General features: G+C 45.6%; 1 protein-coding gene across 2 annotated transcripts in view; it reads left to right on the top strand.

Moving 5' to 3' along the window:
- Positions 1-823: 823 nt before the first annotated feature.
- ZZEF1 (zinc finger ZZ-type and EF-hand domain containing 1) overlaps positions 824-15,195 on the top strand; it is a 76,976-nt gene continuing 62,604 nt past the window's right edge. Inside the window, exons 1-5 of one of the 2 annotated variants that reach the window (XM_033171749.1) lie at positions 824-1,475; positions 8,799-8,943; positions 10,837-11,031; positions 11,944-12,115; positions 13,430-13,629. In XM_033171749.1, coding sequence (XP_033027640.1) covers positions 900-1,475; positions 8,799-8,943; positions 10,837-11,031; positions 11,944-12,115; positions 13,430-13,629 — 1,288 coding nt within the window. In that variant the 5' untranslated portion in view covers positions 824-899. The remainder of the gene's footprint in view (positions 1,476-8,798; positions 8,944-10,836; positions 11,032-11,943; positions 12,116-13,429; positions 13,630-15,195) is intronic. The other variant, XM_033171750.1, reaches the window with a different exon arrangement.

Raw genomic sequence — 15,195 nt, forward strand, 5'->3', positions numbered from 1 at the left:
GCACCTCTGAACTGTGTCAACTGGTCATTTTAAGAACTGCTGGCCAAGTTTGATTTCCACCCTATTATTCTATCCCCCTTTTTCTTGTGGGCTTTTGTTTTATATTGCAAGCCTGTTGGACAGGGGCTGTGTGGTAAAAAGAGGTGGAGAACTATGCATGTTAACTTGACCTTAGAGAAAAAGTTGGTGTTATAAATGCAATTAATAATAATAATCAGAGGCATGTGTTTAGAAACTAGCCTATTGTACAAATGCAAAATTTGCATTTGCTTCTCCCACTTTTGCTTTTGGCCAATGGAATGTGGCCCTTAAGGGAATGTGGCACTCAGGCCCAAAATGTCAGGCCACTCCTGGTGCCGACAATACTGAGCTAGATAGACTAATTCTCTGACTTGGTATAAGGTTGCTTCCTATGTTATAAATAAATATGCCTATTACAGCATAGAGGCTGGGTTTACGACACTGCCGTAAAGCAACACCAGGGGACCGTTCAAATTCTGTATTTAAAGGTAAATTTAAAGGTAACAGCGGGGCTGTTAAAGCGGCCGCCACAACATTCCGAACCATAAAGGCTACGCTTCCTTCCCCTCCCTAGAAGGACTGCGTGCGCGACGCTGCCGCAAAGCCGACAACCCATCTCCTCATTGAGCGACGCTGCCGCAAAGCACGACCCCCTCCCCACCGAAGCGCCATATTCGGCGACGCTGCCGCAAACCGAGCCCTGCTGAACGCGCTCTAGTGTCCCCGGCGCTGCTTTGCGGCCGGGTGACGCAAAACGGCCGCTAGGCGAGCGGGCGTTTGCGACGCCGCCTTGGCGGAAGTTCGGCCGCCTGAGGGAAGCCGCAGGGGCGAGCTGAAGGAGGAGCGGCCGGCAGAGGGAAGCCGGACTCGGGCACTCCATGGGGAACGTGGGCAGCCACAGCGAGGGCGAGGAAGAAGAGGAGGAAACGGCGCCCTGCGCCGCCGCCACAGGAGGCGCCCGGAATAGCGGCAGCGCCGCCAGGGAGGCCTCCTCGCCGGGCGCCATGGAGACGGCGGCGGCCTCCTCGTCCTCTTCTTCGCCGGCCGCCGCCGCCCGGCCCTCGGCGCCTCCGTCGGCGGCCTCTCTGCCGTCATCGTCCCCGTCCCCGCTGCTGCCGGCGGCGTCGGTGCTGCTCGGCCAGGCCCGCCTGAGGGAGGAGGCCGCGGCCCGCCTGCGCGAGGCTCCCTCGGCCGAACCGCTGCTGTCCCGCCACCACGCCGCCCTGGTGCGCTGGCTGGAGGAGCGCCTGGGCCGCGGGGAGCACGCCGTCAGCCTCGAGCAGCTCTGCGAGGCCCTCGAGGCGCGCGCCGGGCCGACGCCAGGAGGAGGAGGCGGCGGAGGAGGAGCAGCGGGGGCAGCCACCGCCGCCGGGGCAGCCGCCACGGGAGGAGGCGGGAGTGGAGGGGAAGCCGCTGCCGCCGCCGCCGCCGAGGAGCGAGCCAGGAGCGAGGAGGTGAGCGGGAGCCCCCCCCATGGGGAAAGGGGTGGCAGCTCAGTGCGTGGAGCAGGTGCTTCGGAGGCCCCACTTTCCGCCCTTGGCATCTTCAGGCAGGGCTGGGGGGGAGAGACCTCCTACAGGTGGACCCCGGAGGTCTACCTTGGTATAAGACAGCTTCCTGGGTTCCTGTTTGAAGCAGCCTGTGTTGAAATCACGAGGACTAGAGTCTTGCTTTATTTTTAGGGCAAAGTGCACAGGGCAATGGTGGAGCATATTTGTGTGCAGGAGGTCCCACTTTAGGTCTCTGGCATAACCTGGCAGGGCTGGGGAAAGGCTCCCTGCCTGAAACCTTGGAGAGCTGCTACAAATAGTTGTAGAGAATACAAAGCCAGATGAACCACTATGGGCTCAGTATAAGGCAGCTTGTTATGTTATTACAGTATTTAAACTAGACGTTTATTTAGAATAATGAGGACTAGAATCCCTAAAAATGCTAGAGCAACCTGATAGTGCTATACAGATGTCATGTTTATCACCACCACTCACAAGTAAGGCATTTTCTTCTTGACATGTCACACACCCCCTCCAGCTGTTTAAGGAGAAAACTTTTCTGACTTTAGCTATCCCAGATCCTGGTCCAAACTACACTTAAACCTGAAGCGCTGTCAGAGTGCCTGCTTTGCATGCAGAAGGTCCAAGGTTCAATCCCTGGCATCTCTAGATCTCTAGCTGGAGAAAGACTTCTGCCTGAAATGCCGGAGAGCAGCTGCTAGTCAGTGTCCAAAATACTGAGCTGGATGGACCTACTGTCAACATAAGGCAGCTTCCTACATTCCTCTTTGAATCAGCTCAGAATCAGTTCAGAAAAATGAGGACTAGAATCTTGTTTTACTTTTAAGCAAAGGATCACCTTTCTGTGGCAGAGCACTTGCTCCTAAATTCAATCCCCAATGGTATTTCCAGATAGGGCTGGGAAAGAGACCCCCCTGTCTGAAATCCAGGAGAGCCATTGTTCGTCATTGTAGAAAATGCTGAGCCAAATGGGTCAGTGGTTTGATTCAACATGGCAGCTTCTTCTGTTTGAGGGGATTGCATCTACATATGTGTGTTTGAGCAGCATAGCCTATGCACCCAAAAGGAAGGGCGGAGGCCCAGTCTCTGCTCGGTAGGGTTTGTTGCCCTAGGTAAAGGTGCCCAAGGGCAGCAGCTTTGCAGTGCATGCTTATGTAATACTTGCTGTGTTTGGTTCTGGCGCTTCCTCTTATGCAAAGTAGAGAGGGCAGCCTCGCAATGCACTCTTCTGTGGTGTTAGAGTTTATATCTGTGCCATCTTTCTGCCAAAAAGGGTCTCCAAAGCAGCTCAGAGAGGTTCACAAACAAATTCAAAATTCAAGTTTAAAAAAATGCAACTTTGAAAAGTTGAAGAGTCAAACTTTTTTTTTTAATAAAAAAACCCCTCTATCACTTATCCCCCTCCTCGTGTGTTCTACTTAATATATTGTGACTGGGTTCCATTTGTTTATTTGCTTGGAACTGAACTACTCCATGTTTCTGGGGCCTTAATTCCCCAGGGAAGGGTGCTCGGGGATGGCAGCTGCGGCCTTGCAGTGCGCTCCTGTGTCAAGTATTTACTCACCTGTAAGCTCCAATGTGTTCAGTTTAGGGTTTCTCCTTTAGGAAATGCACAAGGCAGCACAGCAACCTCCTCCTGCAGAGTGGGCTCTACAGCAAACACTATTGTGTTCACTTCAGGGCTTCCTCTTAGGAAATGTACAGCATTGTAGGATTGTAGCCTAGTGATTCAGCTCTATGGAAACTTGGAAGTGAGCTCCTGTGTGTTTATTGAGTCTTGCCCAGGAATGGATTTGAGATGGAAGTATTGCTATTAACAGTTTTGTATAGCAGTTCTGTGGCTTGGTGAAATGTTTTATATTACTTTATCTGTGTTGTCTACTCAACAACCATATTCTGTGGTGGGCTGCTGCATTTTCAGATATGCATCTTAGGGTAAGAGTATGACTTGTGAGCCCTGAGCTGAGGGTGGACAGGTATGAACCTGGGTCTCCTTCCCACAGCAGTGCCTCTGTGTGCCTATTGAAGCAGATTTAAATTGCTGTTGTTGGCACAGGCCACAGAGAATTTGGCCCTGAGCTCTGAGGCTCCCCAGTGATGGTTTAGAACAGGCATAGGCAAACTCAGCCGACCAGATGTTTTGAGACTACAACTCACATCATCCCTGACCACTGGTCCTGTTAGCTAGGGCTGATGGGAGTTGTAGTCCCAAAACATATGGAGGGCTGAGTTTGCCTATGCCTGGTTTAGAAGTTCCCAAGATGAGAATCAGAATTTACAAATGCTTCAAATTATTGAAGTAGCATAATGGAATCTGTGGTAGATTAGCTTAAATATGGGGTTGAGAGGAGGGAATAAAATGATAAGGGTAGTGTACTGGTTGAATGTGTTTTGGAGACTTGCAATACTGATGTTACACATTTTGGTCCAGTACTAAGTTTTGTTTCCAAGCAACCTTTTCCCCATATGACCCATGGCCATAAATAACCTGCAGTTACGTTGAAAGCATGACCCAGAGGATATATTTTCCCATGCTGTTAAATGTAGTGTCCTCTTCCAATCCAAAGGAGTGTCTGTGGTTTTGAAGCCTGTACGCTGGAGCTTTTAACTCCTGTCCTTAAAAGGCACCCTACAATCTGCTGCTCCTCATGAAAGGAAGTTAGAAGTTACAGTATGTTATACTGGGAATTAGGGGAGTTTCTAAACTGAGATTATTATTGCATAAGAACCCAGATTGAATTTTGTGTTTCTCCTCTGCAGTTTAGGACTTCACAAGCGTGTGATTGTCAATTGGGGTAATGCCTGTAGAATGGGACATTGGTTTCACAAACAGTTACCGGTAATTATGGGAAGTATTATATAATCCTTCTGCTTTCATTTTAACAGGGTTCATGACAATGTTTGCCTACAAGGGAGAAAAGATGCTGGTTGTTTTTCATAAGTGATGCTAGGAGTTATTTTAGTTTGGAATATCTGTTTCCTCAGTGTGTTTTATATGAGGCAGAAAATGGAAGAGAATTGATTTAAAATTAATACACATCCAAGCAGTTGTTGTGGAAAATGCAAAAGGCAGTTTAAGTGCTGTTTGAAAAATGCCTGCTTTGAGCTGCAAACACCTGCATTGCCTTTAGAGTGGGTGTGGACAGTTTCACCTTTATGTAACATGTAATGGTGATAGTATGAAGAGAAAGAACACTTCAGGGCAAAGGTTCAGGGGACAACACCCTGTTAAGAAACATGACCTGATGCTCAGGCAGGGAAGCTGTTTGATTTTGCTGGCCCTTAGGCTTTAGCAGTGCACAGAGCTCTCTGCCTTTTTGCAACACTTCCTTGTTCACTTGCAAATATGCTCTTGAGGACCACAAACACAGCCTTCCAGGCCTCTCTATTCAACCTGCAGAACTCTCTGCAGGTCAAGCCTCATACCCAGGCCACACTCCTCACTGCCCCTGCTCTGCACCCTCCCGAAGTGCTTTTGCCTGGCTGGGCCCTTGAACTGTGATTTCTCCTGCTTAACTGGATAGAAAAAGGAGTGTGTTGGTTCTGAAGCTCTGCCACTTGTAAGCCGGGGTCAAAGCTCCACTTTTTTTGTCCCAGATGATTTGCTTGTGCATTTCAGATATTTATTTGAAATTTTGAGCACAAGTAATATATGCAGAATTTATTTATTTTTTAAAGAAGAAAAAGCTTCACTTCTCAGGAGCCCAAGTTACTTTAGCTGAGTCTGTAAACCTGTATGTGGTTGATGAGCACCACTGCAGAGGTTGACCCTCAGGATGCTTCCAGCTCTGAAGAATTCTCTGTACAGCATTCTGTATACTTTGAGTCTCCGGCACTTGTTCATTCCCATGAGTTGGGAGTGTGTCATTTGACAGTCTGGGTGGGGTGATTGGTGGTGGCTTGACTAGCCAACTCCGAGGATCAGTGGATACGTTTGGGGTGTTCCCACATGGCATCACAGATCCATCATCCCAGACATTGTGGAGAAAACATCTTTCTTCCTTTTCCCTCAGACTTTTCATTCCACACACCTCTCCAAAGCCCATCTTCTTCCTCTTCCAACTCTTGTTTATTTATTGTCTACTAAAAATTTATTTGGAACTTTTCTGCCGCATAAGAGCTCCTAATATGGTCCACAAGGTATTAGTATGAATATAGTATTGACAGCGGGCACCAACTTTTTCCTGGCCTGTGAGCACATTTAGAATTTTTTATCAAATGCCATGGCTGCCAAATCCTCTGCTCACCTCTTGCCTCCCTCCCCCTGGATCAATCCACAGAGACAGTAGAGGAGAGCACATGCACATAGATGTTGCTTTTTCAAGGGATTTGTGTAAACAGTCATATACAAATGTACTCAAAAAGATTTGTACACATAATCAGAAATAATTTGGTGTCACGTTTATTCAGGGAGCATTTCCCCCCTTGTTCTTGGTGTTGTCAGGCAATAGACACACTGAGGAACTCCGAGGCGAGTGAGGATGAGCAGCCGGACTTTGCTCAGCCCATAATGCTGCCAAGGTGGCATGATGTAAACTCCTAACCAACATGAAAGCATAAGGTTTGCACAACCTTGCTTTCTATCCATTCACACAACCAGTGGAAGCCTTGCTGACCTCGTACAACACCTTTACCAATCAACCACTCATGCCCATAACAATTTTGCCTGACTTCTGATTGTGCTATATAGGGGCACAATCTGAGACCGACGGTGAGAATTCAAATACTTACAATCACACCTACTTTTATCATTACCTGCTCTTCACCTACAGGTCCCAGGGGGGTTGAAACAATTTAAAATTCAGAATTAAAAACAGTTAAAACAGACTACATTCACTAGAATAGGGTGGGACCTGCAATTCATATCTCAAGTATCAAAGGTCAGGGGGGAAAGCTGCATATTCAGCATTTATCAAAAGCTGTATACTGAATAAGCTGGACACAGTTCTGTGTGGAAGAAATTGCACAGTTTAGGGCCTTCCAGCAGAGAATGGCCTCTCCTGGGCCACCGCTCCCCTCAAAAAACCTTCTGAGGGTGGTGGAACTTAAAAGGGGACCCTTCTACTGAGCTTGACATCCAGGCAGGTCTGTAGGGAAGGAGGCAGTCTTTCAGCTATTTGGGACCTAAATTGTTTAGGGCAGGGGTCCCCAAACTAAGGCCCGGGGCCCGGATGCTGCCCAACCGCGGACGGGTCCAGTAATCAGCGTGTTTTTACATAAGTAGAATGTGTGCTTTTATTTAAAATGCACCTCTGGGTTATTTGTGGGGCATAGGAATTCGTCCATATTTTTTTCCAAAATATAATCTGGCCCCCCACAAGGTCTGAGGGACAGTGGACCGGCCCCCTGCTGAAAACGTTTGCTGACCCCTGGTTTAGGGTTTAGAACACTTAATGTGATCACCTTGAATCGGGCATGGAAACGAACTGTCAACCAATGTAGGACAGTAATTGGAGATTCATTCACCATGTTAAAATGAAACACCTGTGACTTCTGAGGTCTTTGGCACCCCAGAAATCAGTCAGCAAATCCATCCACACATGGCTTCAACACAGCAAATTTGTATCAAGAGAGAGTATTGTGGCTGAACTGAAGGGACGGGTGCACACACTTACTTCTCCTAGCAACTGTTCCCTGCCTTTCACCAAGAGAGTACATGTTCAGATAAGGTTATAGCCCAACTGCAGAGCTGGTAAATATACATGCTTCCAGAGCTAAATGGCACTGACTTCCCTGTCTCTGCAGTTAAAGCTAGCTACAAATCACAATAATTTTTCATGCAAACTAGGATTGGATGTACTTATTGACAGTAGTACACAGCAAACAAGGCACCTGGCCAGCTTTGTTTAAATAGTGCTACAGTACTTGGGAGGTAACTTAGCCAAACACCGCTCTGGTTGCCAACACATAGTTTGTCCTCCCATGCTGTGGTTTAGCATGTGACAAGTGTTTTCACTGCTGACCTTTGAAACGAGGATAATCCATATCCATTTACAAGCAGCATGTTCAGCAATGATGCACACGCAACAGTGTGTAGAACAAGTTACAGCAGTTGTACAAAATGGGCTGGCATAATCTAAGGCATGGAAAGAAAGTATTTTGCCCTTTTTTCAAATGGTTGTTTTAGCTCAAACAAGTAGGCCTTGAGCCTTTATGCTGATGCCATGTGTATATCTAACCTTTGGCCATCATGGATTAGTTAAAGGACCAGAAGGGAGACTAGCTTTAGTTGGTGAAAGCAAACAACCTTGTTGCTTACATAAGACACACTGCAGGTATGTTTATAGACAGCCCTATCCTGTGTTGGATTACAACAATTTCAGTTTTGTCGATCACACTCCCTAAAAGGGGCTCACAATCTAGTCCCTTTTGGGTTACATCTTGAGGGAAACTTAAAGCAGAACAAGCTAAAATTGATACCTTAAAAAAGAATGTCCTTCCTAAGGACATAAAAATAGCCTGCTGGATCAGGCCAGTGGCTCATTCAGTCCAGCATCCTGTTCTCACAGCGGCCAACCAGATCCCTGTAGGAAACCCCAAAGCAGGAGCTTAGTGCAATAGCAGCTTGGGAGAAAACTGGTTTATTACTACTTTTAATAGGTTTGCAGGAGCGTACTGACAATCCAGCTGGCTCAAGAAAACAGAACATCATGTCCAGTCTTAAGATTTTGTTAAAGCAATAACTGTGATAAACAACCAGTGACATTCTGTTACTAGTTTTGGGGCTCATTTCAGATCTGTGCTGAAACCATGGACTTGGAGGGCATCTCTGAACTATTTGCTGTTTCTCTGACTCAGCTATAGCTCCCATAGCCAATGGTCAAAAAGGCAACGCATGTTAAAACAAGTTGTGTGTGTGTGCGTGTGTTCCCCGCTTTAAAAGCCAATTATATATATAAACAGTTGAATGCAACAGTACTGTAAACATAAAATCAATCCCACAGATACCAACAGAGCTAAAGGTCTCTGTTTAGATGCCAGAAAGACAATAACGAAAGTGCCTGAGATATAATAGAAGAGAGTTCAAAGGGTAAAGTGTCACCACACTAAAGGCCAGCTGCATCTAGAGAGTATCAGATGAGTATTCACTGCAGGTGATTGATCACCTTCTAAATCAAGTTATACCCAGTGTGCTATAACTTTGTGTCAATGGAGAAAATTGCTTTTCCCATTTGAGATAGTTAAATACCATTGACAGTGGGCACGATAAAACAGGGATCTTCCCTCTCTGCTCATCTAACTGCTGATCTTTTTCTTCCCCTTTAGGCTTTTGCTCAGTTTGATCCTGAGGGTGATGGCACAGTGGATGTGGAGAACATGCTGGAAGCTCTCAAGAACTCCAGTGGAGCCAATCTTCAAGGGGAGCTTAGTCACGTGATCAGGCAGCTGCAGGCTTGTTCGCTTGTCCCAGGTACGAAATGGGAAGGAAGAAGGGAGATGGCTTCTGTGGATTTATCTTAATGCAATGGGCCACGGACTTAAGATAGCATGACAATAACCCCCTGGGAAGGTGCCCGGTGTTAGAGCAAATGGAGAAGGGCCATAGCTCGAAGGTAGAGCAAGTAGAAGGTCCCAAGTTCAACCTCTGGCATCTCCAGGTAGGGTTGGGAGAGACTTTGCAGTGGGACTTTCTCCCTGGTAAACACAGGATGGTTCTTCTGCCACTGTAAGGCAGCTTCACATTCTCCAGTTGATTTATAGCTATGTGAGTTGTAGTCCAAAACATCTGGATAAGACCACACGAAATGCACACGAAAGCTCATACCAAGAACAAACTTAGTTGGTCTCTAAGGTGCTACTGGAAGGAATTTTTTATTTTGTTTTGGATAAGACCAGGTTGGTGAAAACTAACGTATCCGATAGCAGAAGGAATCCTTGATTGGGCATCTCACTTAGCTCAAGTGTGCAGTTCTATCACCATTGCTGACTTCACCATGAACCATTCAAGGGGTTCATTTTTAATCACTTGTTTACTCAGGAGCTGACATGTTAACTTGCTTGTGTTTTCCTGAGAAGTACATGGTCATGACTCATGAGGCAGTGCCAGACCTTTGCAAGGTTTCTAGTAGCTTTGTTTGGGCACACCCAAAATAAACAGGGTATAAAAGTACTCATAGCTAATAGTAATGCTTGTTTTTCAAATATTCATAGTGCTTTCACAGTCTTGCTAAGGTAAGGCCAGTATTAACCCCATATTTCAGATGGGAGATCAATGTTGATAGAGGGAGATTGACGTTTACTGAAGGTCCACACTGAGTTTCTAGAAGAGGCAAGATTCAGAGTAGCAAATTTCTGCCTCGTAGCTCAAGCTTCTTAGCCACTGCACCACACCAATGTCTAAAATATATGAAAACTCTTAAATCTGTAAAAAAAATCTCAGGCACCCTGCGAGAGGGCTGTGAGTTCTGTGCTAGGAAAAGGTCTGAGAAGAGAACAGTATCTGCAGGTCTCTCTCTCTCTCTCTCTCTCTCTCTCTCCCCTCCCCCCCCCATCGTGTTTCACTAGTTTGTGTGCATTATTTGATTCCCATAGTTGAGTTGGAGGAGGTCTTAGCAGCCTTTCACAGCTAGAAGAGGTTAAGGATATGGTTCAAGGTACCAAGTAAGGAACAGATAGTCATATAGATTGTGGCTACTCCCAGTTTCTGAACACTGGAGATTTTGGGAGATTCTGCACCCATGTTCATAAACATATCCCCCAAACCTAGGAATGGACTAGGATTTTTAAACAAGTGCCATGTCATATTTCCAGAAACATCTAGGATCATACAACATGGAAAAACGCTACCAGCTCATACCATTCTGTAGGAATTATATCAAAACAGTTTCAGTAGTTTAGGATACAATGATTACCGGTACTTGGTTCACACACAGTTAAGCCATCAGCCTGTTCCTTGGGGCCAAATGTGCTTCCTCACTTGCTCACACTGATTGAATATGCTTCTCCTCACACTCTGTTTTTAATTATCAGTAGCTTCATATTGTTACTTTCTTAGGGGCCCTGCTGCTTCTTTTCCCCCTTCCACTAGCAAAGTTTGGAAGCACCTCAGTGGTGACTAGAGTGGGGTTTATTTAACTAATCTCATGTTTAGCCCAGGGATTGGGAGCCTGTGGCCCTCTAGATGTTGTTGGACTACAATTCCCATCATGACCAACATCTGGAGGGGCGACAGATTCCTCTGTTCCTGTTCTAGCCAGTCAAGTGATAGAAATAAGTGCCACTTAATTAACTGAAGCAGGAAATGTTCTGTCTCTACCAAAATATGTATGCACCTTATTAAGCGCCTTACCCTTTCTGTCTCAAGGTTTTGTAGACATATTTTCAGAGTTGAACGAGCGCCTTAGTCTCCACGCTTTCATGATCCTGAGGTTCCTGCACCGGCACCGTATCGCCAGCACAGTCATCCCATATCCAGTCTTGGAGTACTTCAACAATATTTGCACCATGCGATCTTCCATACTGAAGGATTCTTTAGACCGGCTCCTCCTAAAAGAAAAAGGTATTGGAAGTTGATGTGTCCTCTTCTCACCTAAAATGTTTATAATCTGGGCCAGCCACTGAGGTGCAATTGTAGTCTTAATTGTGTTTCCCCTCAATCTTCTGAATATCCATGTCAGGATAATTTTTTGAGCAGTTCAGTATCAAGGCATGCTTGGAGGCAAAGCTCCTCTGCAGGTGGAGATGCCAATCTACGCCTCTCTTATTTGAACCATGTTTAAATTCTGATTTCACTAACGTGTGGCATTTTTGTCACTATGGGTGCGGGTCCCCCTTTTTTGTCTTCTCCAGATCACCCTTCACTAGGCACCTGTAAATCTTCTGCATAGGTTGTGATGTGGGTCATTCAGTCACTCAGAATACTTAGGCGTAGCAGAATTATCTACCTTCAGAGGAGGCTGCCTGTTGCATTGCTGTATGAGTGTCTGTTCTGGGCATCCCCCCATCCAATCATTCAGGTGTGCCCAGATTAGCAATTAATGCGGGTGCGGGAACTCAGAGTGGCTTCCCTAAGGGTTGGCAGCTCTATAAATCCTTTAATAGTGAACCTGGGCGACTGAGCTCCCGACAAGATTCGGGAAAGGATCTAAAGGAACCAGAAGCCAGATCCACACAGTCTGCTTAACAGTTAAGTCTGTGGATGATACTTGTACTATTTTAATGCCAGTTCAATACCCGCCCTTAAAAAAAGAGAGAGAAAAGGAAATGTGGGGCAAGAGAGGTTACTTGTCTTTCCTCTAGCCAAATTATCAATGAGTGTGTTGCAAGGAAATGAAAGAGAATCACTTCTTCAAAGTTCTCGTAGATTGCCATGAAGGTAGGGGGACGGAGGAAGAGGAAAGCAGAAGTCAGTATGCTGGTAAGAATGTTTTTACTTAACCTGTTTTTGCCGCTTCTTCCAATCTCTTTACAGAATGTCCGAGTGATTTAAATGGAAACCAGGAATTAGACAAGCTCAAATCAGTTTCAAAGTGCTACACTCACATAGAAACTTCCTCCAATTCAGCAGACATTGACAAAATGACAAATGGAGAAACCTCATCCTTCTGGCAGTCTGACGGGAGTGCTCGGTCACACTGGATACGGTAAGTGACAGGCTGAATTTCATTATTAACAAGGCTTCTGGGATTTCCAGAGCAGAATGTTCCTCTTCTTTGCTTGACTTGGATGGAAACCGGTTAACATAAGACTCTCAAGCATGTAGAAGAGAGGTATTATGGTTCTGTCCAGATGTTGGACTCCAACCACTATCCCTGCCTTGGACTTAATTCTGAGCCCAGGAACTGTGGTTTGTTTCATTTACTCATAAAATTCCTTAGCTGCCCTTCACCATAAGGTCCCCAAGGTGGGTTACAGCTATATAAACACATGGTTATAAAACCAAGTAAAACCATTTCAACCAAAACAGAAGCTTCTCTTGAACAGAAGGGGTGGGACCCATAAAACAAAATACCATAACTGTCGAAAGCTAGTATTGCTCCCACTAGGGTTACGGCATGGATAAACAACAGTGATGTGAAAGACTTTGTGCAGGAGGTTTTTCTACCACTATGTTTTTCTATGATTCTTCTCCCTGTTTACTTACTTATAACAATATTTCTGTACCGCTAATACATAAAAAGAAAATATCAAAGTGTTTCACAACAAGTACACATCAAACCATAAAATAAAAACCACATTAAAAAGTTAAAATCAGGTAACTATTGTGGAAAGATGTATTCTTAATTGCCTGCATAAGCTTGAAGGAATAAAAAAGTTTGCAGCAGGCGTTTAAAAGTTGAAACAGATGGTGTCTGCTGAATCTATAGTGACAGAGGGTTCCACAGAGCTGGGCAGATTACATGAAAGGCTTGATTCCTTGTTGTTCTCAAATGAGCCTTGCCAACTTGGGGAATGACCAACAACAGTCATGCAGATGATCTCAGTGACCAACCTGGGATATTCAGCTTCTGGCAGTTCCGGAAGTACACTGGGCCAAAGTTGCTCAGGGCTTTATTAATTAAGACATGATCCTGGCCTGATAATAGATGGACAGCTAGTGTCAGCTTGCTTGTGATTTTAACTGTTGATAAAGTTTTTCATGTGCTGCTTGTTTTATTACTAGGTTTATGGTTATTCGAGCGAAGTTCTGCCCTAATAGGCATGACTAATGCTGGATGCAAGCCTTTGCCTTTAATTATCTCATGATTTCTTTTTTAATTGTAAGCTGCACTGAGTTTGATCTTTATCATTGACTGGTGCGATATATATGGCCCAATGGATACATAAGCATGGCATCCTTTTATAAGTGTGTTCTTTACTGAATAAGTGCAAGTCGGGCAAGCTCAGTTTGTGTAAGGCACCACAAAATCTCCTGTTCTCACCCCCTGCATTCCCAATGAAATCTCTTTGCCTTCCAGTTTAAAGATGAAACCGGATGTCATTCTGAGGCACCTCTCGATTGCAGTTGCAGCCAACGACCAGAGTTACATGCCGCAGCAGGTTACGGTAGCTGTTGGAAGGACAGCCAGCAATCTCCAGGAGGTCCGCGATGTTCACATTCCCAGCAATGTTACCGGATATGTGACATTGTTGGAAAACGCTAACATTAGTCAGATGTGTGAGTCAATAACAATACAATTGGTGTTTCTTCTCTCTCTCTCTCTCTCTCTCTCTCTCTCTCTCTCTCTCTTTAAATAAATCAAAATATATTTTAACTGAATGGCTTGAAAGGTAAAGGGGGGGAGCTGTTCCTTTGGGTTGGGAAGTTTGGGTTACCCAGGTCAACCCAAAGTCGCTTTATCTCATCCAGGTCAACCCAAAGCGATTTACAATCAGCCCACCAAACAGACAAGAGACTCCACATAGACACTTTTGCCTGCATCCCTAGATGTTGAGCTCTCAATATTTATGGATGCCCATGCTCAGAGACAGTTTTCATGTGTTCTGGGGCCAAGCCTTTGAATCTGAGTGCAGGCTCTGGGGTTCAGCTAGAAAACTTATTTAAAAGACTGTTGGAGTTCAGATTGACGGGTTTTAATGCCCCAAGTGTGTATAACTTTATAACTGTGCCACTAGAAATGTGAAGCTTAATACTTGGAAACCGCTGAAATCAGATGTCTTGTGAACATCACTCTTCAGGCAAGATTCATTGTCTGTATTATCCTCATTTCCATGCAAACCCGTGAATGCCATGGTCGGATTAAAATGCACAATGCACTCAGCAAGATACCCGTGGTTCCCTCGGACATTTTGACAGGCGCCCCCACCCCCCCATTATTGTGGTTTGCATGATTGCGGGTTTGTTCATTATCTAGAATTGAATCTGGAATTTTGACTTGCTCAGGGAATTGGAGTGTTGTTGTTTTTAAAGCTCATTAATTTCTGTTAAAGTAATGTTGGGGGGCCTATAACCCGTACAAAAAGGCCAGCATTAAGAGAAATGTTGCAGTTCTCAGAGAAGTCTACCTGGGACTGTGGCTTACTCTGTTGCCAGATCTACCCTCGTATATAATAATTACAGGCCAGCATTGTGCATGGCACTGTGGTCTAAAGCACTGAGCCTCTTGGCCTTGCCGATCAGAAGGTTGGTGGTTCGAATCCCCGCGATAAATAGGTACCGCTCCAGCGGGATTGTAAACTGCGTTTCCATGCGCTGTTCTGGTTCGCCAGAAGTGGCTTAGTCATGCTGGCCACATGACCCAGAAGCTGTCTGCAGACAAACACCGGCTCCCTCGGCCTATAGAGTGACATGAGCGCCACAACCCCAGAGTCATCCATGACTGGACCTAACGTTCAGGGGTACCTTTACCTTTTTATTGTGCAATAGGGCAGGGGGCAGGGAGAAAAATGGAGAGTAGAGAGATGTGCCCTAGCGACTTTGCAGTTAAGTTTCCTAGGTGAAAGCACCCCCACCCGGCATTATAAAGGGATGTTTCAGGAAGAAAGGAAACCTCAGTCCTCGAACGCAATCCATTCCGGAAGACCCTTTGAGTTCTGAAACGTTCAAAAACCAAGGCGCAAAGGGTTGGCTGCAAATGCAATTGAGAAAATTGAAAAACATGCAGCGGAAGCCTCTCGACTTCAAAAATGGAAGCATTTACTTTTGGATTCTGAAACGCTCGACAACAGATGTTTGAGAACTGAGGTACCACTGGTTTGATGCATCAGATGAAGACTAGGATTA

The sequence above is a fragment of the Lacerta agilis genome, chromosome 15 (assembly GCF_009819535.1).
Source record: "Lacerta agilis isolate rLacAgi1 chromosome 15, rLacAgi1.pri, whole genome shotgun sequence".
NCBI classification, from domain to species: Eukaryota; Metazoa; Chordata; class Lepidosauria; order Squamata; family Lacertidae; genus Lacerta; species Lacerta agilis.